Below are 26,905 nucleotides of genomic sequence, written 5' to 3'. Positions count from 1 at the left end.
CGCGGGGGCGCGGGCCGGGGGCGGCCGGGCGGGGGGCTGGGAGCAGGGCGGGGGCGCGGCCCGGAATCCGGGAGCCGCTGGGCCCCGAGGGCCCGGAGCCCGGTCGGCCGGCGCCCCCGCCCTGCCCTGCGCAGCTGTTTTCCACTTGCTCTCCGGGAGCGGATGCCGGGCCCTCCCCCCACCCCGCGGGGCGCAGCCCGAGGGTCCCCGAGGGTCCCCGTTGGGGGGGGGGTCCCGGGGGTAGGGGAGGCCTCTGCCCGGCCGGCTGGGGCTTCGGGTCGGGACTCGGGTCAGGCCAGGGCCGCGGGCCCCGATAGGGTGGCAGCCCCTGTTCTGACATCACCGCTTTCCACCGCCTGGGTGCTAAAATGTTCTTTCTTGAGGAAAAGATGGTGACACACAGAGTTCGTAATTTTTGAAAAAATTCCTTACTTGTGAAATAAAACCTCAGCAATGAACTGTAATTAGTTTTTGCTTCCATAATATAAGTGGTCATGAAAGCTGGGAATGACAGTTAATCCAATACCTCAGTTCACAGAGGAGGAAATTTAGCCTCAAGGTCATTGCTTTAGTTGGTAAAATTCTTTTTTTGACTACTGTCTACATTCAGAGGGTCTTAGACCTGGTGGCTGTGGTAGCAGCTCCAGTGGGGTAGAGACGGTGGGTGTCAGGCCTCTTACAGGTGGGGCTGGCTCTGTCCTCAGCCTCCACGGAGCAGGGGGTTTGTGATAACCAAGTGGTGGGTCTTTTCCATCTACCTGCAGGCTTTCTAGGTCTGGGGAGCTCTGGTCATAAAGTGCCCAGGACTCTGAGTTCATAAGTAGAATAAACACTGGCCCATCCCTCAGAAGGCCAGACTGATTCCAGCGGGTTCAAGGTCCCACCATGTTCTGGCCCCTCTTGTTGGGAGCAGGCGAGGCAGGGTGATGTCTGAGCCTGTGGTGCGGCTGCTGTCTGGTCTTCCAAATGTGATGGCCCATTTGGTGTCCCAGCACACTCCTTTTAGACCTGGGTCAGAGGTGGAGTTTATGGTGGCCTGGTAAGCCCTCTCAGAGCCAGCAGGCCCTACCTAAGTGGTGTCCCTGTAGCAGGTGGCATTAGTTTAGATTTGATATTGTACCATAGTGGGTGTCCCCGTGAGTCTGCAGTTAGTACTAAACTGTAGTTTTCTGACATGTACTCATTGCAGAGCTGAGGTCACAAAACTTTAATTTTGCTTTATTTTATTTTGTAGAGAGAACTGTCACTCATTGTGGCATGTACGAATTTGGGGACGGTCCATACTTCCAGATATAACCCCTGGGTGTCTACTTTGCAGGTTTCACTGGTAGGGCAGAGTCCAGCCAGGAAGACCTGACTTCCTGGGACTTTCTCGCCTGTCTCAGTCAGCTGACCAGCAGATGTCCAGCCTGCTGGACTCGGTACTGTGGAAACTAGTCCAGGGCATCAGGGCAGGGATGGGAAGGGATCTGTGATTTCTCCTGGGCTGTTCATGGAGGCACCTCTGAATCCCATCTTCTCTCCTAAGTGAATCTCTGCAAGAGAGCTGGGAGAGAAGGAAGAGACCCTTACTGATAGGCTGGGCATTTTGCAGAAGGAAATGGTGAGAAAGCGGGCATCACAGGGAAGGATACATCTGAGGTGACCCCCAGCCCCATGAGTTTAGAGCTATGCAGAGACCAGGGTGCCTGGCCAGACTGTGGGCCTGGCCTCGTTTGTGGGCTTGCTGCCCACCGCTCACTGAGGGGGAGTCCACGTGACAGCAGCGTGGTGGGGCCGGAACACACGGAGCTCCTCACCCTGCTACCATCAGCTCCATCCTGCCGGCCTTCACTCCTTGCTGCCCCATGGCTAGTCTTCTGTGCTCTGCCTGTGCCTTTGCCGTCAGGACTCCCGGGGGCCGGGGAGTCTGTAGTCCATTTCTGCTAATCCCAATGTGTTCTCTGCCAGATTGTGGCGTTTCTGTGGTGGTTTTTTTTTTTTTTTTTTTTTAAGTTTATTTTTGAGAGAGAAAGAGAACATGACTGGGGTGGGGGGCAGAGAGAGAGGGAGACAGAGAATCCCAAGCAGGCTCCACCCTGTCAGCACAGAGCCCAACACGGGGCTCGATCCCACAAACTGTGAGATCATGACCTGAGCTGTTGTGGAGAGTCAGATGCTTAACCGATTGAGCCACCCAGGCACCCCTATTTCTGTGGTTTTAAATGTTGTCTAAATCAGAAGTTCTTAACCTGGGGTCCATGATTCATTGGTGGACTTTCAGGGTTCCTGTGCAGTGTCGGGAGTCAGCGAGTATGTTGGTGGGACCAGGGTCTGTAGCCTTTGTTGTCCACAGCCCATCTTGAAGGGGCTCTTACCTCAGGAGCCTTATAGCCACTCATCTACACTCACTTGGAGGGACAGCAAACCTGGATTACATGGGCAAATATATTTACATTTTAGATTGTTAATTGCAGATAATTTAAACAAAAATATAAAACAAAATCAAAATCAAATGTGATCCAAATTTCCATAAACTACCACTTTTAAATTTTTGGTGTATTTTTTTTTAATGCTTATTTATTTTTGACAGAGAGAGACAGAGCATGAGCGGGGGAGGAGCAGAGAGAGAGGGAGACACAGAATCTGAAGCAAGCTCTAGGCTCTGAGCTGTCAGCACAGAGCCCGACGTTGGGCTTGAACTCACAGACTGCGAGATCATGACCTGAGCCGAAGTCGGACGCTTAACTGACTGAGCCACCCAGGCGCCCCAAGAATCTTTTTTTTTTTTAATTTTTTAATATTTATTTATTTTTTGAGAGAGAGAGAGAGAGACACAGAGTGTGAGTGGGGGAGGGGCAGAAAGAGAGAGAGGGAGACACAGAATCTGAAGCAAGCCTCTAGGCTCCGAGCTGTCAGCACAGAGCCCGACGTGGGGCTCGAACTCACAGACTGCGAGATCATGGCCTGTACCAACTGAGCCACCCAGGCGCCCCTTGTGTATTTTTAATTAGGCTGTTCTTATCAGAGAGACAGACTTCCAGATACACCTGGAGTGTCGTTCCCTGCCCTCCACCCCCTGCCCCTGTGTCTTAACTAGGCAACTATTCTGACATTTTCCTGTGCATTTACACATTATGTTTGTTCTTTGCTCTGTCCGCCCCCGCCCCATTTTTTTTTTTATTGTGGTAAAATACACATAACACAGTTTACTTTTCAGAGCATGTATTTGTTCTGTTTTTACTTAAATGCTCTCATGCTATTTTGCAGCTTGCTGTCCTCAGCCAACATGTCAGAACCAGGATCAGATCTACCTAAATCTTGACATTTATATCATATCATGTGACATGGTCATGTTACATAGTTAAGGAGGTTTCCAGTTTTCTCTGTAAGATGATGCCACACATCACATCTCCCCCGGACATGCACAAGTGTTTTTCTAGAGTAGGTTCAAAGAACTGGGTGTTGTGGTCAGGGGGCCTGAAACTACTGAAGTGTCCTCACAAGGGGCCACACCACCTTCCCTCTCTGCACCTCCCAACACATGACATCAGACTTTAAAAGTTTTGCTTGTCTGATGGAATTACTGAGTTAAGAACTAGGAAGCTGGGGCGTCTGGGGGACTCAGTTAAGTGTCCGACTTCAGCTCAGGTCGTGATCTCACAGTTCATGATGTTGAGCCCCACATTGGCTCAGAGGCTGGAGCCTGCTTTGGATTCCGTGTCTCCCTCTTTCTCTGCCCCTCCCCTGCTCATGCTCTCTCTCTCTCTCTCTCAAAAATAAATAATAAAATCATTAAAAAAAAGTTAAAAAAAAAAAAAAGAACTAGGAAGCTAATGGCATATTCACTCACTGGGTCTTTAAAGATAGAAACTTCCTACCTGACTGCTTGTGTTCCCTCAGAAATAGTCCCAGTGGCTTTGATCCCATTGTTGACATTGGGTTCTAGCCATGTACACTCTGTAAGTGAGATGTAACACAGTGAGGCCTGTCCCCGAACAGAAGAGCAGGAGGTGAGCAAGTCTGCTGGGGTAGGTGACCCCCCATCATGCACCAGACATTTAAAAGTATCTGAGACTTTATTTTAACTGTTTATCATTCCTATCCAGGAAGATCCTCTCCTAACACCATCATTTTGTGGGGAAGGAAAGGATCTGGGGCTTCGCCTTCTGGGACGGGTTCAGCTTTCCTGCCAGAGCCTGGCCTGGTCCAGATGGGCTCTTCACACCAGGGGGGAGGAGAGGACCCACAAACACACTGTGGGGTGGAGACATTGAGGAACTCAGGCAAGGTGTGTGTCTGCTCCAGGAGAAGTCTGTGAGGAGCTCTTTGCCCGCTCAGTGGCTGCTGTCGTTCCTGGGGAAGGGATGCGGTCTTACCAGCGGGCTGCAGACTTTGCCACCCCCTCCCCCTGCCCATTCCCCAAGGAGCCACACCAGCCCTCAGGGTGTCCCCGACTGGAGAAGAAGGGAGAGCGACGAGGGGCCGTTGTAGGCAAAGCGTCCCTGGCTGTGCAGAGCAGCTCAGCAAAGCTTACCTAGCCGTGGTGGGGGGCCACGCTTGATCGAGCAGGATGGCTGTGCTGCCGGCCTCTGTCCAGCTTAGGGAAGGGCATCCTACCCAGGACCACGAGTGTCAGGGGCTTTCCAGTCAGTGAGTGTTCTTTTTTAAAAAAATTTTTAAAGTTTATTTCTTTATTTTGAGAAAGAGCATGAGCAGGGGAGAGGTAGAAAGAGAGCCCAGGCAGGCTCCACACTGGCAGAACCTGACACAGGGCTCTATCCCACGAATTGAGAGATCACGACCTGAGCCAAAATCAAGAGTCGGACGCTTAACTGACTGAGCCACCCAGGCGCCCCATTAGCTGCCTTATATCTCACAACAAGTAATGCACGTGTGAAAGGACTTTTGTGGAAATGCAGGCATGGTGCCCAGGTCCCACCCAGGAGGCATCCTTACCCCCCGACTCCAGGGCTCAGCCGGGCTCTGGGTCCTCCTTGTTTTGTTTTAAACCTGACGTGCATTTTGGAGATGTCCTGTCTCACTTTTCTCTTTGAAGTCTTGGCTTTTTCTTGTGGATTTGTAGCTTTTTGTACATGGAGAAAACCAGCCTTTTGCCATTTGTGTTACAAAGACTTCTGTTGTCGTTTGCCTTGTGACTTTATGAAGCCTTCCCGGCTCTGATTTTTAAGTCTTTAATATTTCCTTTGAGTGCACTTTTTGTTTCCTTTTCCAATTTAAATCTTAGGTCTAGTTGATACTTTGGTGAAGGGAGCGGCCAGGGTTTGCCGTTACCTTTTCCACGTTGTTTTTAGCCCCCAGACACTGTGAGCTCCCAGGGTCAGGGACCAGATTCCCTGTGGGTTTGGGGCCTGCCCCTGGGCCTCCTGCCACCCAGCGGCCTGTCTGCTCATGAGCCGGGCCTGCAGCTTTCATTTCTGGTGGCTGGTCCTGTGTCCTACTCTCCGGCAGGTTTTGTCTCTTTCATTGCTGTTCTTTTTCAGAATTTTCCTGATATTGTACAAATATTTCTCCATAGAATCAGCTTATCTGTTTTTCAGCCTAGATGCACAGACAGGTTAACTCAAGGAGCATTGACTTAGAAAATCATGTTAAGCCTTCCTTTCTCAAATAGGATACACCTCTTCATTTGTTCAAGTCTTTTATGGTCTTTGGGATCTGAAAGTTCTCATACAGATACTGCCTGTTTGCTGTGTGGATTCTTCACTCCTCTCGTTGACGTTGTAAATGTACGTTTCTAACCTGCTTGTCTACAGGGTGTTGGCCGTGGGTTTTGATTCTTTTATTTGCAAGTAGATCTGGAAAACTGCCGCCCCAGTGAGAGAATTTGGGAAGCTGGGGATGCACAAATAGTTTCTTTACACTGGTCTCTTGAGATGCGGGCAGCTGTCAGTCCGGCTGTCTGCTGCCTGCACTGTCTCACACGTTCTGCCTCATCTGCTGAACCCTTCACAGAGACTTTGAGTCCAGCCCTGTGTCAGTGTCTCTGGTGCTGCCACCACCCAGGTTTGACCTTTGTCACTGGACAGGCGTGCCACCTACACTCAGCCCTTCCCCCCTCCCTCCTCCCCTGGAATAAAAGTGGATCTTGTCTGTGGCCTGAAGAGCTCAGCCTCACCTGTCCTGCTGCCTCCTTTTGCTCACCCTGCCCTCCTGCTCATCCTGGGCCTCCTGCCCTGCCTGAGCTCTCCTGTGCGCCCCCTCCTCTGGGGCCCCCCTGCCCTGTCTGAGCTCTCCTGTGCCCCTCCCCCCACTCTGGGAGTCCCCACCCCCTTTTACCCACAGCAGCCCCAGCCCAGGCCTCAGGGCATCTTCCAGTGTGCCTTCTACTTAAAAGTTATTACTTGTCCATCTCCCCCAGCTGAGAGCAAGGATGTCTGTGTCCTTCACAGAATGATCCGAAACTCCTAGGGAAGTCCCTGGCAGGGAGTAAATGTGAGGGTAAGTCCAGGAGAACATTCACTGCCTTATATGAACTTGCTTCCCACATGTAAACCTCCCCGGACCCTCACAGCACCCTGATGAGCTGTGCGGGGCGGGGACGGCCAGCCTTGGCTCAGAGGTCAGCCTGTGTGTCTTGTGGGGTGTGACACGGCTCCTGTGTGAGCTCTCGGAGGGCTCAGAGTCACTTCCTCTCGCTCAGTGAACCCAGGACACAGCCTCATTGCACGCAGCCCCGTTCCTGCTCCGCTTGGGGGTGCGATGATTATGGCCCCGGGAGGGGGGCTGCTGAGGGGGTGTGCTGTGATATCCCGCATCTGCTTGCGTCCCCGCCCCAGGCGCTGCCACAGACCCAGCTCCTCTGTTTTCTCAGCCAGTCATGCCCCTGCACATGATGAGAGTTGAACACTTCAATGGGGGTGGTCCCTGTGGAGCTGGGATGGCCTCTCCTGTGGCTTGCATGTTGTTAGAGGTTGAATCGTGTCACCTCCAAAACGTGTGTTGAGGTCTAACCCCTCATGCCTGTGAATGTGACCATTTTTTGGAAATAGGCTCCTGGCAGCTGTGATTAGTTAAAATGAGGTCATGCTGGGCTCGGTGGGCCGTCCTCCAATGACTGGTGTCCTTGCAAGTAGCAGAGAAGGGACGCACTGGGGAGAACGCTGCATCCAGCCATCAGGAGCCACACTCGTGCTCTATGAACTCTGCTGGGGATGCTGTCACAGGGGCCACAAAGAAGAGAGAAGCGTATTCCGCCACCATTCCAGACACCAGGAGTCTGGGATGAGGGTGTGGGCCCGGTTGGTGCCTCCCTGTCCCCTGGCTTCTGGTGGCTGCTGGTGATCTGTGGATTGTAGACACAGCACTGCGGTCTCTGCCTCCCCTGCCCACGTTTTCCTCACTGTGGACCAACCACACTTTCCTAATAAGAGGACCCACCCTACCCAGTATGATCTGGTCTTAATTTAACTAATTATATCTGCAAAGACCCTATTTCTAAATAATACCACACTCAGTACTGGGGTTAGGGCTTGAACATACCTTTTTGGGGGACACATTTCTTTTTTTTATTAAAAAAATTTTTTTAACGTTTATTTATTATTGAGAGACAGAAACAGAGCGTGAGCAGGGGAGGGGCAGAGAGAGAGGGAGACATAGAATCCAAAGCAGGCTCCAGGCTCCAGGCTCCAAGCTGTCAGCACAGAGCCCGACATGGGGCTCGAACTCACCAACCATGAGATCATGGCCTGAGCCGAAGTCGGTCGCTTAACCAACTGAGCCACCCAGGTGCCCCTTGGGGGGGGGACACATTTCAACCCTAAACACACACCAGGTTGGTTTATAAAGGTTTATTACTAATTTAGTGAGGCTTCCTAGGCAGAACAACTGGCTTCGAAGTTTATTTTGTTTCGGGGGTGGTAGTGGGAGGAGGGCCCCCCACCCCTCCTCCAGGGCCAAGGAAGAAGTCCCTAGGCTTACTTGTCAGCTGGCCCAGGTGTGGGGCAGGAGGGCGACTGGCAGGTCTTACAAGTTGTCAGCATAAAACAGCAAAAATTGAGCAGATTCTTTATTATCCAAAGCAATTGATAGTAGGCTGCTGGCTGCATTACAGTAAGCAAATGCACCTGTATTTCTCTCATATCCTGCTTGGGATGGTTTTCTGTGCCATCTTGCTTTACTGTCACCACCTGGTGAAGGAGTGGGGTTTGTTGCTAGGAATTAGCCCTGCTCACCAGGTTTCGACCATTTATTCTGGGCATTGAAGACCGCTGCCCGAGAAGTGTGCAGCTCTAACGGGGTGCAGGCCCGGGCCGCTGCTGTGCTTGTGACATGGGCTACAGCTCGGGGCTCCCATGAACACCTCCTGCCTAGGATGCCAGCAGTGAGAATCCAGGCTGCCTCCTATGCTTCTGGCTGACTAGGGGTGAGTCCGGTTCCCATGACCCCTCTTTGGGGTCAGTTAATTGCTGCAGTGACTCACAGAACTCAGGGAAACGTGTTACTTACTAATTACCCATTTGTTACAAAAGGAGTGATTCGGGAATAGCCAGAGGAGGATCTGCACCAGCCAGGTGTGTGGGGAGGGGCACGGAGTCTCCCTGCCCTCTCAGATCTCGTGCTCACCAACCTGGAGGCCCTCACAACCCCGTCCTTTCTGGGTTTTCTGGAGGCTTCATTACACAGGCATGAGTGATGAACTCATTGGCCACTGGTGATTGATCCAACCTCCAGCCCCTCCTGTCCCCGAACTTAAAGTTCCAATCCTGTAACCACGTGGTTAGGTCCCCAGGCCACCTGCCCCCATCCTCAGGTGCTTTCCCAAACTCACTCGTTAACATTATAAGAGGCACCTTTACACCTCACAAAGAAAATCCCAAGGGTTTTTAGGAGCTGTGTGCCAGGAATGGAGATGAACCAAATAAATTCTTTTAAATCACAGAATCACACTCTGCACAGACCTCGTCTCCAAATGTAGTTGCACAGGGGTGACAGCTTCAGCAAAGGACTTTGAACACAATTGAGGCTGTGAAAGCGTTGAAAGTAGATCGAAAGGTAAAAAGTGCCAGGCGGAGCCAAGCTTCTGATCCCTTGCCAGGCTGGGCCCTGTGTTCCGTTCACAATACAGATGTGCAGTTTGTGGACAGGAATACAGGACAGAATCCCTGTGATAATATCACTTTTGTTGCCTGCTTTCTTGTGTTGGAAGGAAAGGGTTGAGGTTCAGCTCTTGTCCCAGGAGCCCGTGTGTGGGTGGGAGGAGCCCCCGACTGTAAACACCTGTCCTTTGGTCCTCCCCTCTCCCAGCCTGGACCTCAGACGTGTGTGTGCGGCCAGGCCATGCCTGCTTCTACTCTGGGAGCCAGTTTATACCCGTCCTGTTGTCTATTTTTAAGGTTACTTTTTTTCTTACTACAAAAGCAATGAAAACTCTCATTTTTTTATCAGCATCGGGGGCGGAGCTTAGCGGTCTGTGCTGTACAGTTGTGTTTCCAGGACTCTCCTCACAGCAGGCAGAGGATGAGACGCCCAGAGACCCGGCGTGGAGTCTCCTTCCGGACTGCGGGTGTGACTTGTTTGCTGGGGAATTAGCGGGGGCTGGATGGTCTGAGGGTCCCTTACATGGAGTTGAGTGTCCGCATGCTCCTGGAAGACACAGCAGTCTGGTCTCCCTGGGGCACCTGCACATCTTATTCTGGCCCAGACCCCTCTCATTGCATCATTTTTAAGTTCTTTTGGTTTTATTAAATCAATACATGCTTCTTTCACTTAAAGAATGTAAATAGAGCAAAATAAACTTTGACATTTTTTATTAAAATAACTTGTACCTAGAGATAAATGATAAAAGTGAAAGGCCCTTTATCCAGAGTTTTCTGTTTTTAATATTTTAGCTCACTTACCATTTTCATTTCTCATGCTCTGGCTCTCGCTGCATGTGTGTTTATGTACACACACGAGTACACTCATGTGTAATCTTTCTTACGCACTAGAGAGTCAGCTACATGCAGCATCCTGTTTTCTCACCAGATCCTTTGGGGTTTCCTGAGAGCAGAGATACTCTCTTACAGCTGTGGTTCAGTCATCAACATCCATGCTTTCAACACGCATAGTGCCCACATTTCAATTCTGTCAGTTGACCCCAAAGTCTCTCCCTCCAGTTCAGGATCTAGTGTGGGGTCAGGTCCTGCATTTTGTTTTCACATCTCTCCAGCACCCTGAATCTGGAACGTTTCCTCCACCTTTGTTTTGTCCTTTGTGACTTTGGGATAATATAGTCCTCCCCTCCAGGTGACTTTCTCTTTTGGATTTGCCCCCGCAATTAGACCAGGACTTTTCATTCTTAGCTGGAACACTGCCTGGTGATGTGTTCTTTCTCAGGGTGCGATGGCTGGGGCACACAGTGGCCATCTGTCATGTTGTCACTGATTTGATCACCCAGTCAGGTATTGCCCAAGTGTGCATCGTTGTAATTACTAGGTTTTTTTTTTTCTCCCTGACCCCTAAGAAGCAGTCTGTGGGGAGACATTTTGAGAGAAACAGAGAGAGCGCGCGAGAGAAATAGCACGTGTGCACTCAAGGGAGGGGCAGAGAGCAAGGGAGAGCGAGAATCCCAAGCAGGCTCTGAGCTGTCAGCCCAGAGCCCGAAATGGGTCTCAAACTCACAAACCCTGAGATCATGACCTGAGCCGAAGTTGGACGCTCACCGACTGAGCCCCCCAGGTGCCCCTGGCCTGAACCAGTCTTCATTGAGATTGAGATGGTCACAGAATGATACTACTCCAGCTGCAGCACTTGACTCATTGGATAGTTGTGAGCAAGAGCCCTCCTCCCTCCCCCAGTTTGTTTATGTATACCTACACGGACTCATTCAGTCCTGCTTTTCAATGGTTTTTCATTAGTTACTGTATTTATTATGCTCACACTCAGATTGTCCCAGACTTGGCCGTGGGAGCCTCTTCAAGCTGGCACCTATGTTCTGTGACCTACCAGCATTTTTTTGAGCACTTCCTTGTTTTCTGAAGATGCTCAGACTTCTCTTGTTCTTTCCCGGCCATCCCTCCAAGGAGACCTGTTGTCTTTTAGTGTGGAATGGCACGGAAGGGGGTTGGTGTGCTCACTGCCCCCCTAGAGTATCTTTGGCCCTTTTGGTGGACGGAGCTAGGAGAGAGAATGCGTATAGATGCAAACGCGTACCCACACGCTCGCGTGTAGAAATCGTGCCGTTGCGCTGGCCTCACTGGTTCCCGTGTGCCCCTGGAAGTTCTTGTTCTAGCTTCTTCTTTCCATATTTGTGTGTCCCTTCTTCACCAGTGGAACCCCTGGCTCCTGACAAAATCGGCACATTTACTCAATTTTATAATATATTTAAAATAGTTCATTCTTAAACGGACTGCACTTACCAAACCTACTTAAAATAATTCAGGACCACCCCTGTCTGCCCACACTGTTACTCTTGATGAATATCCTTCTAGATCTCCTTATGTACACCTGTAGGGAAATACACAAATACAATTTTATTGAAACATCATACTATACATATTGTTCTGTAACTTGACTTTTCCTCCTGCTAATGAATATATCATTAACGTCATTCTGTAACATCGTCCAACGTCTCTGTGTCCACAAGGTGCGATCCATACAGTATTTTCTAATGAGTACAGAATAAGACTGTACCATACTTCTCTGTAATCGGACTTTGATTTTAAAAGGCATCCAGTTTTTCACTATTATATGTAAAGCTGACATCAACATCTTTGTAACTAAATCTTAATTATTTCCTTAGGCTAGAAGTGGAATTACTGGTCAAAGGGTATGTATATTTTTCTGTCTTTTTGAATGACGATGTGTGCTCTGGCCTGCGGTTGCAGAGAGGGCTGGTTTTTCTCGGCCAGGGCTTCTCTGTGGTGGCTGCACGTTGGAATCACCGAGGGAGCTCTTTGAAACAGTGCTGCCCGGGCCCAGCCCCCAGGTCTGGTTTCCATGAGCTGGGGCGCGGCCAGGATTTGTAGTTTTCAAGTCCCCCCAAGAGGTTCTGACGTGCAGCCAACTGGACAGGTAGAATCAAGTTGTGGTATTACTTCATTATTTTCATTACAGTTTTCCTTTGGAATTGTTTCAGACGCTCAGATTTGGGAGAAGTGGCCCCAGAAATAAAAGCATCTGAGAGACGGACCGCGGTGGCCATTGCAGGTAACGGGGGCCGGCACCCGCTTGGAAGCTGGTTCTGGTGGCGTCCTGGGCAGGGGCGCACAGGCCTCAGAAATAAATAAGCCTAAGGCTTTTGTTTTTCCTTTTATGAAAAGATTCCATTCAAGGGCCTTTTAACTTCATATATTCAAAGTAGGGTTCAGTTTCCAACAGGTGATTATCCCACAGTTTTCCGGGAACGTATCGTCCAATTCAAGCATGTTGTCCCTGCCACCCTGAATCTTGGCTTTGGGGGACTGTCTACTTTGTGACCTGGGCACTTCTGAGTGTTGTGTTGGGACAACAGGGATAAAGCAGAACTGTCCCAAGCAGACCGATCCGTGGTCTTCCTGGCTGTGGTTCACACGGGCTGGGTCTTTTCCTCAGTGGGTTTGGGGGCTGGGGCTGGGACTGCCTCTCGTGACTTCACCTTTGAGGTATGGTGGCCACACATCAGACACCTTTTCTCTTAGAAATCCATGTTGGATCTATTGCTAATTCAGTGCTTCTTGAAATAAATATGTCTTATTGGATATCAGAGTGGTATGCAAAGATAACCCCACAAAAATATGTAAAGAAGTCTGGATTAATCAAATTCTGTTTTATTTTATTCATCCAAACAAATATTTGTTGAGCACTTACCATGTGCGGGCACTGGAGTAGGCACTGTGGATATAGTAAATAGTAGTGAATGCAGTGGCCCACGATCCATGGAGCTTCTGTTCTAGAAGGTAGGCACTGGGAGAAGTAAAGGCCAGGTCAAGCCTCACAGCAAAGTTGGGATCAAGTAGAAATTGGCCAAAGCCTTACACCTTCTCAAGATCTAGAATGTGCTGTTCGGTACAGTAGCCATTAGGCACACAACGTGTACCTTGGTCATACCAGGTATATTTCAGGTGCTTGTGGGACATGCAGACTTAGAACATTTCCTTGACCACAGGGATTTCTGTCAGAATGAGAGTTGCTCTAGAGAGACTAGGAGGCAGCATGGGGTGATTGGGGGAGGGAATCCCCTCACTGGATGCCTGTTGTGAGCCAGGTGGTTAGTCATTATTGGTCCTTTGTTTCATTGAGGAAACCAACGCTCAGAGACACTCTGCTACCTTCCTACGTCCCATCTTTATTATCTCTCCAATGAATAAGCCTCTAGTAATTATTTTAAAAAATTTTCTTCTTGAGGTATGTGATTTCCTCTTCAGCCTGTTTCATTAATAAGACTTAAAAGCAAACTCTTCAACCTATAGGATTAAGAGGGAAGTTGTATTGAAGTGTGATGTACACCCGAAGAAGTGCCCACATTCCCAGTGTGTAACTGGAGAAATTTTCACAAACATGAGCAGACCTATCTTAAGCAGCATCCAGACAAAGAAGCCAAACACGTCAGTTTCCCAGTAGTCCCCTCCCACCCTGCCTCTTCCAGGGATACTCACACTCCCGATTTTTAAAAGCATGGATTCGTTTTATATATAATCCTCTTACAGAGTTTATTTACCTCATTTCCATCTGAGGGTGTTAATTACTTCATAGCTCATTCCTTATTTTTTAAATTTATTTTTGTAAAAAATGTTTATTTTAAGAGAGAAAAAGAGAAAAGGGGAGGCGCAGAGAGAGAGGGAGAGAGAGAATCCCAAGCGGGCTCCATCCTGTCAGCACAGAGCCCAATACGGGGCTCGAACTCACAAACTGTAAGATCATGACCCGAGCCGAAATCAAGAGTCAGATGCTCAACCGACTGAGTCACCCGGGTGCCCCTTTAGCTCATTCTTTAAAAGAAATTTAAGAAAACTCTTTAAACTCTTCTCATTCTGGGAAGGTGGCAGAATAGGAAACGCCAGGAATCTGTCTCCCAACCTGCGCAGCACTTGTACTGGTGGATCTGGCCATTAACTGCTTTGTAACTCTGGAGTCAGGTGGAGATTTGCCACTTCCAGGGGGAGGCTTGGGTAGTAAATCTGTAGTTAGTTTGGTAAAAGCTACGTCTCTCAGCACAATAGCAGCTCCCTGCCTCCCATTCCTAGACAGATGCAGGCTGCTGTGCACACAGTCCTGCAGCAGCTTGCACACGGCTGGCGGGAACCAGCTGGAGTGGGCAGAAAGAACCCTGCCCAAATACTGGGGATCTCCGCTCTGCTGCTTACTGCTTCTGATCACAGAGGTGCAGACACAGGGTGGCCGTTGGTGTTGCTGCCCCTTCCTTATTGTTGCAAGCCCCTCCCCCTCCAGCTGAAGTGACTTCCAGGGGATTTCAAGACCAGCACCCTTCCTCCCCATTAATTTTTTGCCCTTTCCCCTTCTGGGAGCCAGACATTAGACACTAGAACATTCAAAAGCAATTGCATATGTGGGGAAATTAGATAGTGGGTGGGCATTCCCAAAGAAGATTTCAGAAAACACTTCAGAGGGCCTAAATTTCACACCTCAGTTTGCTCCTAAGCACAGAGCTCACCTACACAACCCAACAAATAATAACAAAGAGCAGCAAACCCTGGGGAAGGTGGGGGTATCTGATTTCCAGAGTTACCACATTATTAGATTCAAATGTCCAGTGTTCAATAAAGCAATCACAAGGCACACAAATAAACAGGGAAATATGACCCATTCAAAGAAAAACAAATTGAACAAAAGCGGGCACTGAAAAGATTGAGGGCAGATGTATTAGGCGAAGACTTTAAGACAATGATCCTAAAGATGCTCAGAAATCTGAAGGAAAATGTGGAGAAAGTCAAGAACATGATATGTGAACTAAACAGTAATATCAATAAAGAGCTAGAATAAGAAACTAAAAGAAATTCTGGAGCTGAAAAGAACAGTAACCAGAATGAAAACTTCACTTGTGGAATTCAGAGGCAGATGGAGGCAGATGGAAGAAAGAATCCGTGAACTTAAAGATAGGACAATGGAACTTATGGAAGCTGAGGACCAGAGACAGAAAGATTGAAGAAAAGCATACAGAACCTAAGATGCCCATAGGACACCATCAGTAGGTACTCATTGTGGGCCTCCCAGAAGGAGGGGGGAGAGAGAGAGAGGGGCAGAGAGAATATTTGAAGAAATAATGGCTGAGAACTTCCTAAAAAGACCTGCATATAAAATCCAAGAAACTCAACGAAGTCCAGGTAAGATGAATTTTAAGAGACCCACACCGAGACACGTTACAATTAAACTTCAACAAGAGAAGGAGTGAGTCTTGAAGGCAGCAGCAGAGAGGCAGATCATCACATACACAAGATCCTCCAAGATCATCTCTAGATTCCTTATCAGAAACTTTGGAAGCCAGAAGACAGTGGGAATATATATTTAAAGTGCTAAAAAAAAATAAAAATAAAGTGCTAAGCAAACAAAAAAAACTATGAGCTAAGAATCCTATACCCAGCAAATCTGTCCTTCAAAAGTGAAGGAGAGGGATGCCTGGGTGGCTCGTTCAGTTAAACTTCTAACTCTTGATCTCAGCTCAGGTCTTAATCTCAAGGTCATGAGTTCAAGCCCCATATGGGGCTCTTGCTGGACATGAAGCCTACTTTTAAAAAAAGTGAAGGAGAAACAGATATTCCCAGGTAAAGAGAAGCTGAGGGAGTTGGTGACCTTACACCTGCCCTACAGGAAATGTGCCAGGGAATTTTACAGGTGAAAAGAAAGGACACTAAACAGTGACTGTATTATTAATGCATTGAGATGTAAAGATCTAAATAAAGGTAAATACATGGGCAATTATAATAGCTAATGTAACAATTCTAACAATGGTTTGTAGCTTACTTCTTATTTTCTATATGATATAAGACTAATACATTTAAAAAAAATGTAATAGTAATATTACTATAACTTTGGTTTTTAACTCCAAATCTTATTTCCTGCATAACTTATGAGACTAATGCATTTGAAAGAATTAGTAGTTTATGTTCTGGGACATTCAGTGTATAAAGATGTGCTTTTGTGATATCAACAACCAAAAGAGGTGGGGGTAGAATGTAAAGGGGCAAAGTTTTTGGACGTATATAGGTCATATAGAAAACAAAGAGCAAAATGACAGAAGTAAGTGCCTCCTTATCAGTGGTTACTTTAAATATAAAGGCATTAAACTCTCCAATGAAAAGACAGAGATTGGCCCAACTATATGCTGTCTACAGGAGACTCACTTGAGATCCAAAGATAAAAAGAAGTTGAAAGTGACAGGATGAAGAAAGGTATTCCATGCGGATAATAACCAGTGGATAGTAGGAGTGGCTATACTAATATCAGACAAAATAGATTCCACATAAAAAAGGTTGCAAGAGACAAACAAGGGCATTTTATGTTAATAGAAGACTCAATACAGCAAGAAGATACAATAATTATAAACATGTACACACCTAATGACAGCCCATCAAAATATTTGAAACAAGAACTGATAGAAAGGAGAAATAGCTCTACAGTATGAGCTGGGAACATTAATACCCCACTCACAATAATAGATAGAACAACCAGACAGAAGACAAGAAAAGAAATAGAGGATTTAAAGAGCACAGTAAACTGTCCACATCTAACAAACATAGAGAACACTTAACCCAGCAACATGACACACATGTTCTTCTAAAGTGTACATTCACAAGTCAAGTCTACAGAGATTTTACAAAATAGATATCATAAAGTGAGCACGATGGGATGTAGTTAGAAACCAATAAAACCTAAAACTGAATAATTGTAAAAATTGTGGACACTAAACACACTTTCAACCAGGGTTTCAAGGTAGAAATCTCAAAAAAGTTAGAAAATACTTAGAGACAAATGAAAGCAAAAACACAAAACACCCAAACATGTAGGATGCAGCAAAAACAGCATTAAGAGGGAAAATTTAGAGCTATAAGAACTTACATTAAAAATAAGAAACGTGTGGGGCTCCTGGGTGGCTTAGTCGGTTAAGTGTCCGACTCTTGGTTTCAGCTCAGGTCTTGATCTCAGGGCTCATGAGTTTGAGCCTTATGTCGAGCTCTGTGCTGACAGTGCAGAGCGTGCTTGGGATTCTGTCTCCCTCTGTCTGCCCCTCCGCCACTCACTCTGTCTCTGTCTCTCTCAAAATAAATAAACTAAAAAAAAAACAAACATCTGGAGCGCCTGGGTGGTTCAGTCAGTTAAGTGTCTGACTTTGGCTCAGGTCATGATCTCGTGGTTCGAGGGTTTGAGCCCTGTGTTGGGCTCTGTGCTAACAGCTTGGAGCCTGTAGCCTGCTTCGGATTCTGTGTCTTCCTCTCTCTCTGCCCCTCCCCAACTCATGCATGCATGCTCGCTCGCTCAAAAAAATAAACATTAAAAAAATTTAAAGAAATAAATACCTCAAATCAACAACATAATTTTACAACTTAAGGAACTAGAAAAAGAAGAACAAGTGAAACCCGCAGCTAGCAGGAGGAAGAAAATACTAAAGATTGTAGCAGGGATCAGTAAAACAGAGATTAGAAAAATGGTGCAGAAAATTAATGAAACCAGAAATGAATTCTTGGATAAGAGCAACAACACTGACAAACTTTTAGCTACATTGACTAAGAAAAAAGGAGAAAAGACTCCTATCACTAAAATCAGAAATGGACGTGGGAGTGTGAATGGTGTGGCTGCTGGGGAAAACTGGGTGGAGCTTCTGCAAAAAAAATAAATATAGAAATGCCATATGGCCTAGCAGTTCCATTTCTGGGCGGGGCCCAAAGAATCGAAAGCAAGGTCTGCAGGAGATCTTTATACACCTGTGTCAATAGCGTCATCACGACAGCTAAAACATGAAGGTGACCCAAGTGTCCATCACCTCCTGGAGAGATTTCCCAAATGTGGTCCATCTGCACAATGGAATGTGATTCAGCCTTAAAAAGGAAGAAAATCCCACCATATGCTTTAGCATGGATGGACCATGAGGACATCATGCCAAATGAAATAAGCCAGTCACAAAAAGACAAACGCTGTGTGATTCTGTGTATGTGAGGCACGCAGAGTCGCAGAGCCCAGAACTGGTTTACAGGGACTGGGTCGGGGAGAATGGGAGTTACTATCTAGTAGGATTAGGACTCCGTATTCACAGTGCTGGTGGTAGATGGCTGCACAACAGTGAATGAACTGATTCAACACCACTCAGCTGTACACCCACAAATGTGCAAGGTAGTAAATTTTCTGTTATGTGTATTTTTTTAATGTTTATTTTTGAGAGAGCAAGAATGAGTGGAGGTAGGGGCAGAGAGAGAGGAAGACACGCAATTCAAAGCAGTCTCCAGCTCTGAGCTGTCAGCACAGAGCCCAATGCAGGGCTCAAACCCAAGAACCGTGAGATCACAACCTGAGCCAAAATCAGATGCTTAACCAACTGAGCCACCTAGGTGCCCCTGTTATGTGTATTTTTTTTTAAATGTTTTTAAAATTATTTTTGAGAAGGAGAGCATGAGCTAGGGAGGGGCAGAGAGAGGGGAACAGAGGATCTGAAGCAGGCCCTGTGCTGACAGCAGAGAGATGGATGTGGGGCTTGAACTCATGAACCATGAGATCATGGCCTGAGCTGAAGTCTGACGCTCAACCGGATGAGCCACCCAGGTGCCCCATGTTATATATATTTTAACACAATAAGAAAGGAGAAATTATTTTGAGAGCAGGGGAGGGGCAGAGAGGGAGAGGGAGAATCCCACGCAGGCTCCACACTGTCAGTGCAGAGCGCCATGCGGGGCTCGAACTCGAACCATGTGATCATGACCTGAGCCAAAGTCAAGAGTCGAACTTTTTTTTTAAAAATTTTTTTACATTTATTTATTTTTGGTAGACAGAGACAGAGCACAAGTGGGGGAGGGGCAGGGAGAGAGGGAGACACAGAATCTGAAGCAGGGTCCAGGCTCCAAGCTGTCAGCACAGAGCCCGACATGGGGCTCGAACTCACAAACTGTGAGATCATGACCTGAGCTGAAGTCGGATGCTTAACCAACTGAGCCACCCAGGTGCCCCAAGAGTCGGACGTTTAACCAACTGAGGCACCCAGGCACCCCATCCTTTGAATGGGGTTTTTTCTTTTTTGTTTGAATTTGCAAGAGTCGTTTATCCTAGAAACTGGACCCGAATCGCGTATGATTTGCACGTGTTTTCCCCTATTCTGTAGGTTGTCTTTCCACTTTGTTCACAGTGCTCTTTGATGCACATGACATTTTTATCTTCATGCAGTCCTGTTTTTTTTTTTCTGTTGTTGCCTGTGCTTTGGGCATGACAGCTAAGGATCCATTGGCAGATCCAAGGTTACAAAGATTTACTCCTTTTCACTCTTATATTTAGGTCTTATAGAGTTCATCTTTGTACAGGGTGTGAGGTGGGAGTTCAACTTCATTCTCCTTCATATACACTAATAGCCCCAAGGTGTGAAGCGGTGTCTTCGATGTCCACAGACTGTCCAGTAGCAAGCACTCCAAAACACGGTGAAAGCTCTGTGGAGTGAGTACTGGGTGCCGTAATAACTGGGGAAAAGTAATTCAGTTTCGTGGGTGAGAGTCGTTCTAATCCCCCCACTGACCTATCATTTCAGTGGGAGCACCCGGCCAGCACTCTGTCCCTGTCAGCCTGGCACCCCCGGGGGTTGGAGCCTGGGCCTGTCCAGCAGGAACTATAGTGAAGAGCTTGGCCCCCCCCAGGAGCAAGCCCTTGCTGGCCCCCACGTCTGCTGCTGACTGGTGCTTATCTGGGCTCCCAGCGATCTTGGCCTACGGACGTCTAGGGTCCCCTGCCCCATGGTGGTTCCTGCAGTTTGATAGGCTCACCCTTTGGCCACTTTGTGCCTCCTTGACGTCACCCACCTGTAATCTGCCCTGTGCGCATCAGAGCTGTGTCCCATCCCTACCAAAAGGAGGTCCTGGCTTCTGTGAGTCTGAGGTTTACCCTGTGATTCCTGCTCACAACTGCTCTCAGAGCTACCTGGAGCCAGGCCCGGGCTCCTCTCTGTCCCGTCATCTCCTATAACTCATATTTTCTTGGAGGGCATTTTGGATTCCTTGGAAAAAATCCTTCTGATGTTTTTTCTCCACTTTGAATAAACTGATCTTTTGATGGCTCAACACAGTGGTTTGATGTGTGTGACTCATCTGTCCTCCATGCTCTCGTGATTTCTCCAACCACTTTCCTGTTTCTCTTCCCTGCTCTTCACATGTGTTTCCAGAAATGCCATCAAAGAAGACTGTTTGAAAGGTCATGTTTATCTGCCTCCTGATATGGAAATCATGAGAGGAGTTAATCTGAAAATATCAGAATCTTTTCTTGATCATAATCTTTAAAAAATATAATTTTAATTTTGGATTAGATGGTACTTTTACTTGGATCAAAAGCCAGAACAATAAAAAAGTACACACTGAAGTCTTGCTCCCACTGTCCCACGTTTGCAGTCAGGGCTGTAGGGTTTTGAGGTCTTCGTACATCTGAATGGCACTAACTGAAATACACCCTGTAGTAAAGTGTTAGTGTCAATGGACATACCCTGATGCTAGAGTTTGGGCAGATAACTGTGGACGTGGAAGTCATGGCCCTTCCCCAGGAGAGGTGCCTCATTTCCAGGGATTTCAAAAGCTCTATGATAGAATAAAAATGATGTCTTGGGGCACCTGGGTGGCTCAGTCGGTTAAGCGTCTGCCTTCAGCTCAGGTCATGATCTCGCGGTTCGTGAGTTCAAGCCCCATGTCAGGCTCTGTGCTGACAGCTCGGAGCCTGGAGCCTGCTTCAGATTCTGAGTCTCCCTCTGTCTCTGCCCCTCACCTGCTCACGCTCCATCTCTCTCTCTCTCTCTCAAAAATAAATAAACATTAAAAAAAATTAAAAAAAAAAATGATGTCTGTAGGAGGTCATCTTGAAATTGAGCCAAGGAATTTGCATTGACTTATGTTTTAAATAGTTTCTAACATCAAAGATTATAAGTTTCATGAACTTATTTATATTTTATTTTTGGAAACTTGAAGTAAATTCTTTAAGATACATGTTCTAGAGCAAATCAGTGTTTCATATGTAGCTGTTACTACTTTGTGTCATATTTGGGGCTGGAAAAAAATGTACACAGGAAAAACTGAAGTTAAAAGCACTAATAATAAACAGGAGCCCCCACATTCTCACTGAGACTTTTTGGTAGAAAGGTCCTAACTTGCTGATGAAAGTCCTCATGTGTGTGTTTTCTTCCAGATCTGGAATGGAGAGAAATGGAAGCAGATGACTGTGAGTCTCGTGCGGGAGGAGACAGCAGGGTTTGGGGTGGACCAGTCTGGGGAAAGGGAGCGGGTGGGTAGACTGAGAACTCACCGGGATTTTACATTGTGAACACTGGGGAGAACTTGCTGTCTTAGTGAGAAGAAGGCAGGTTCTGGGTTTAGCCTAAATTAATTTGTGTCAGTCTAAGGTGCTGATTTGATTGACACCTCATTTTCCTTTGCTTTTTTAGACGGTACAAATGAGGCTCAGGACAGTGACTTCCCAACAGGTACGTGTTTTCTCCGCTCTCACCCCTGTCCTGTCGAGGGAGGACAGCTCCTGTGTCAGAGTCTCTGCTAGCCCCTTAGCCCTCAGTGCCACCACTAACCGGGACAGTGATGGACACTAGCATCTTGGCAGGGGAAGCTGCAAGTGCAGGAACCTTACTTGTGACGAGTCCCCACAGTGGTTCTAAATTTTTTTTTTAATGTTTATTTATTTTTGAGACAGAGTCAGAGCATGAGCAGGGGAGGGGCAGAGGGAGAGGGAGACACAGAATCCGAAGCAGGATCCAGGCTCTGAGCTGTCAGCACAGAGCCTGATGCGGGGCTCGAACCCATGAACCGCAAGATCATGACCCAAGCCGAAGTCAGACCCTCAACTGACTGACCCCCTCCCCCCAGGCACCCCCTGCTCCAACAGTGGTTCTAAAGTGCAGTGGGATCCGGGGGGGGGGCCCTCTGGCTGTTCCAGTGGTTTCTGTGACACTCCCACCAAGGGCCACACACTAGGCATGGATGCCTGTGACGTTTCTTGTTCTGGCTTTTTCCCATTGCCCATCACCACCATGCTACTTAAAAGACAAAAACCGTTGTTCCATGTCTGGGTAAGAAAAACCACGTCCCTGGTTTCATTCAGGCAAAACTCAAGAGACCTGAGCAGCACCTTTTCTATTCCTGTGTGACCCCATGCATCTCTTTTGTTTCTGCAGCAAGTTCACCAGCCCTGTGTTACTGCAGCCACATTGCACCCCCACCCCCTCCCAATGCAGGGCAGGTTCTGAAGAGAGGCGGCCCCTGCAGGGGAGGAGACACCTGTGTCCCAGGGCTGAGTCCTGCTGGTCACCCAGGAGGGCCCCGGACCAGGGCTGTGCCTCCTCTCAGGGTTTATATGAACATGTGGGTAACTTCATAGGCTTTCTCTTTTGAGAAAGGAGTGGAAAAAAGCCTGCAGCTCAGTAGGATTTGCATTTTTTAATTGTTCGTTTATTGGACCATGACAGCATACTAATGCTATGCAGTATGGAAATTGGCCAGATGCCACGCCCAAGAACAGGGGCAGTGGGTGAAACCTTTCGAGGAGTTACTGTGCTGAATGTAGTGCTTGCTAAGAGTTCGTACTGTATTGGGTGGTATTTGGGGATCTGGACAAGTAAGTGCAGACTTCTGGTAATCTCTACCAAATATTTTACCCTCGTAACATTAAAACCACATTATTGGCTTCAGAGTCACAAAACTGGTTGCTAGCTATGATTTCTGTGACTCTCTATCTAGTGATAATTTCCTTTTCCCTTTAAAAATTCTCCAAGTTGTTTATAAAAAGAAAAGAATGTAACCTGGAAAATCCGAGTGACTCAGTGATTGTGTTGCCTGTGGGAAATTCCTGGTGACAGTGTGCAGGGACCCCACTGCTGGCCCAGAGTGTGGGGAAAGTCCACGGGGTCACTTGGCAGGGGTGGGGGTGTGGTCAGAGAAGGGGTCCTGCGTCCCATGTGTGGGTGCATGGCTGTGCACTCTACACGGTTCAATTGGGGCCCCAGTGTGGCTGGGTGTTATGGGTTTCAGGAGAAACCAGACGTGTAGACTGGACTCTCCCAGTTCTTAAATGTGGCCCCTGGGTGTCTTCTCTCTAATGTCCAACGTGTCTGGCGGTGTTTGGGTCTGGGGGTGGTGTGAGTTTGATCTCAGGCAGGCCTTGGGAGGCCGTCCCCCATCCCACCTGTAACCGGGGCCCCTGATGCGTGGGGTGAGCACTGATGTCTTCTCCCCCCACCCCCCCACAGCGGAGAGGAGCAGGCTGCAGGAGATGCTGTCGCTGCTGGGGCTGGAGACCTACCAGGCCCAGAAGCTCAGCCTCCAGGATGCCCTGCAGATCAGCAGCGACAGCATGAGAAACTGGGCCCCTCAGGCCCCCAAAGACCTGCCCTGGAATTTCCTCAGGAAGCTGCAGGCCCTCAACGCTGAGGCCAGGAACACCACCATGGTGCTGGATGTGCCCCTGGACGCCAGGCCCATGGAGAAGGAGAGCCAGATGGAAGAGGAGATTATCTACTGGGACGCGGCTGATGACATCTCCGCGGACATCTATTCCTTCTCAGAGCTGCCGACACCTGACACGCCTGTGAACCCCTTGGACCTTCTCTGTGCCCTTCTGCTCTCCTCAGATGGTTTCCTGCAGCAGGAAATTGTGCTGAAAATGTCCCTGTGCCAGTTTGCACTCCCTCTCGTCTTGCCTGACTCGGAGAATCACTACCACACATTTCTGCTGTGGGCCCTGAGGGCCGTGGTGCGGACGTGGTGGGCGCAGCCCCCGCGGGGCGTGGGCGGCCTCCGAGAGGACAGCGCGGTGCTATCCCGGGCTCCCACCTTCGCCTTCGTGCGCATGGAGGTCAGCAGCAATTCCAAGTCACAGCTGCTCAACGCTGTGCTCAGCCCCAGCCACCGGCCACGGGACTGCTTCTGGCATCGAGACCTGAGCGTGGGCACCAACCCCCGGGAGATCGCAGATGGGCTGGTGGAAGTCTCCTGGTTCCTCCCCAGCGGCAGGGAGGACCTGGACGTGTTCCCGGAGCCCGTGGCCTTTCTGAACCTGCGGGGCGACATCGGGTCTCACTGGCTGCAGTTCAAGCTCTTGACCGAGATCTCGTCTGCCGTGTTCATCCTGACCGACAACATCAGCAGGAAGGACTACAAGCTGCTCTACTCCCTGAGGGGCTCGGCCACCAAGTACTATTTCATCCTGAGCCCCTACCGTGGGAAGCGGAACACAAACCTCAGGTTCCTGAACAAGCTCATCCCGGTGCTGAAGATGGACCACTCACATGTGCTGGTGAAGGTCAGCAGCACCGACAGCGCGGGCTTCGTGCGCAGGGTCCGCTCCATCGTGGCGCACGTGGCCCGGTCCCCCTGCAGGAGGTTGTCTGTGGAGGAGATGGCGCACGCGGCCCGTAAGCTGGGACTGAGGGTGGACGAGGACTGTGATGAGTGTCAGTGGGCAAAGCAGCGCATGGAGCGCATCACCAGGAGGATCAAGGACTGTGACGCCTACCGCAGGGACGAGCTGTGGCTGCAGGGGGACCCGTGGCGGAAGGCAGCCCAGGTGGAGAAGGAGCTGTGCCAGGCCCAGAGGGCGGGGGACCCTCCTGACAAGGGCAGGGCAGAGCTGGGGCACCGGCTGCTAGAACTTCGTGCACAGCAGAACCGCCAGGACCCCGCCTGGGGGCTGCAGGAGTTCATCGCAGGCATCAGCAGCGCCTCACTGGCTGAGAAGCAGTACTTCCTGAGGTGGATGGAGTGGGGACTGGCCCGCGTGGCCCAGCCAAGGCCGCGGCAGCCTCCTGAGACCATTCTTAGCCTGAGACCCAAGCACTGTGGCATGGTGGACTTCGGGGAGCTACTCTGGCCCGAGCCCCTGGGTGTAGAGCACTTCCTGCGGGAGATGGGACAGTTTTACGAGGCAGAAAGCTGCCTGGTGGAGGCGGGGAAGCTGCCGGCCTGCCAGAGGCGGTTTGCCCACTTCCCGGGCCTGGCCCTGGAGCTGCTGTTGAAGGGGCTGCCCTTGGAGCTGATCGACGGCAGCACGCTGAGTACCCCCCTGCGCTGGGTCACGGGGCTCCTGAAGGAGCTGCACGTTCGTCTGGAGAGGAGGTCGCGCCTGGTGGTCCTGTCGGCACTGGGTGCGCCGGGCACTGGGAAGTCCACGCTTCTCAACACCATGTTTGGGCTGCGCTTTGCCACTGGGCGGGGCTGTGGCCCTCGAGGGGCCTTCATGCAGCTGGTCACCGTGGCTGAGAGCTTCAGCCAGGATCTGGGCTGCGACCACATCCTGGTGATAGACTCCGGGGGCTTGATAGGCGGGGCCCTGACCGCAGCCGGGGAGAGGTTCGAGCTGGAGGCCTCCCTGGCTACTCTGCTCATGGGGCTGAGCAACGTCACCGTGGTGAGCCTGGCCGAGACGAGGGACATACCACCAGCTGTTCTGCATGCGTTTCTGAGGTTGGAGAAAACGGGGCATGTGCCCAACTATCAGTTTGTGTACCAGAACCTCCAGGATGCGTGTGCCCCCGGCCCCAGGCCTCGGGACAGAAGGCCGCTCCTGGATCCCCCCGGCGATGTGAGCAGAGCCAGCGCACAGATGGAGAAGCAGGGCGACGGCATCCGGACGCTGGCCGACCTGGCCTTTTGCGACCCTGAGAAGCAGCATGTTTGGCACATCCCTGGCCTGTGGCATGGGGTGCCTCCCATGGCTGCAGTGAGCTTGGGGTACAGCGAGGCCATTTTTGAGTTAAAGAGGTGTCTGCTGGAAAACATCAGGAACGGCCTGTCCAACCAGAACAAAAACATCCAGCAGCTCATTGAGCTGGTGAGGCGGCTCTGAGTGTTAGGAGGGGGCCTGTTCTGAAGGTGGTGTGCCTGTGGGGGCTGTGCCCGGCACCTGACCCCATGAGAAGGGAGAAGGGCAAGAGCCTGGGGGGAGGGGGCTGGGGTTCCCTAAACAGTGTTGAGAAGGAGGTGACCGCACAGACCTGCTCAGAGATGCTCTCGGGAGCCAAGGGGCCCTGGGGCAGGGTGTGGACACACAGCAAGAGTTTGTGTGCAGCTCCTTTCCAGGCCCCTGTGCTCTGCTCCCTCTCCTTCGTCCCTGGGGTGGGGGGTAGTACCCCTGCAGCCCAGCCGGTATGGGGGGGGGTGAGGAAGGGGGGTTGCTGGACGCCTCCCTGACGAAGTGGAGGCAGGCCCTTCCTCCATGACCTGCTGGTCCCGACTGACCCCCATGGAGAGTCCCCCCTGGCTCCCTCCACCTCCTGCAGCCGTGTCTGCCCCGCCCCAGACTGTGAGCTCCTTGGGGATGGGGCTGTGTGTGACCCGACTCTGTACCCCCAGGGCCTGGCACAGGGCCCTGTGCACTGTAGGCGCTTAATAAATGTTTGTTAAAAGAGTGGAGTGAATGAACGTGCATATGATAGTGACAGGCAGGTTCCTCTGTTTCCTCAAAGAGGATCATGGTGTCTAAGGAGGTTGCACACAGAGCATCTGCAATGGGGGGGGGGGGGGGGGGGACACCTGAGAGAAGTGTCCTACAGCTGCCCTGCTGTCCCCTGTCTTTACACAGAGGTCTGCCCTCAGGCTATTACCAGGAGCACAGAAATAAAAGTCTTCACAGCCACGCTGGGTGTGGCCATCAAGGTCCCACTTTCTAGGCTACGAAGGGAGGCCTAGAGCAGTGAAGCCCCGCCCCACACACGTGGGTGGGGAGAGGGGCTGACCTGACGGGACGCCTGCAGCTGCCAGGCTGACCCAAGCCGGACCCTGGGGTCCGCCCTTCATCTCGATTCCTGTCTGTGGGC

The 26,905-nt window shown here is 49.8% G+C and overlaps 1 protein-coding gene across 4 annotated transcripts in view; it reads left to right on the top strand.

Annotated features, from left to right (window-relative positions):
* URGCP (upregulator of cell proliferation) overlaps positions 1–26,496 on the top strand; it is a 27,301-nt gene extending 805 nt beyond the window's left edge. Inside the window, exons 1-6 of one of the 4 annotated variants that reach the window (XM_049641145.1) lie at positions 6,231–9,505; positions 11,723–11,749; positions 12,059–12,129; positions 21,274–21,306; positions 21,530–21,568; positions 23,342–26,496. In XM_049641145.1, coding sequence (XP_049497102.1) covers positions 9,363–9,505; positions 11,723–11,749; positions 12,059–12,129; positions 21,274–21,306; positions 21,530–21,568; positions 23,342–25,935 — 2,907 coding nt within the window. In that variant the 5' untranslated portion in view covers positions 6,231–9,362 and the 3' untranslated portion in view covers positions 25,936–26,496. Of the gene's footprint in view, positions 1–6,230; positions 11,750–12,058; positions 12,130–21,273; positions 21,307–21,529; positions 21,569–23,341 lie in introns of those variants that run through there. The other 3 variants (XM_049641146.1, XM_049641148.1, XM_049641147.1) reach the window with 3 other exon arrangements.
* The last annotated feature ends 409 nt before the right edge of the window (positions 26,497–26,905 follow it).

Source organism: Panthera uncia, chromosome A2 (genome assembly GCF_023721935.1).
Source record: "Panthera uncia isolate 11264 chromosome A2, Puncia_PCG_1.0, whole genome shotgun sequence".
Taxonomy (NCBI): Eukaryota; Metazoa; Chordata; class Mammalia; order Carnivora; family Felidae; genus Panthera; species Panthera uncia.
Note: the sequence above shows the minus strand (reverse complement) of the source record. Positions and strands in the feature narration are given on the sequence as shown.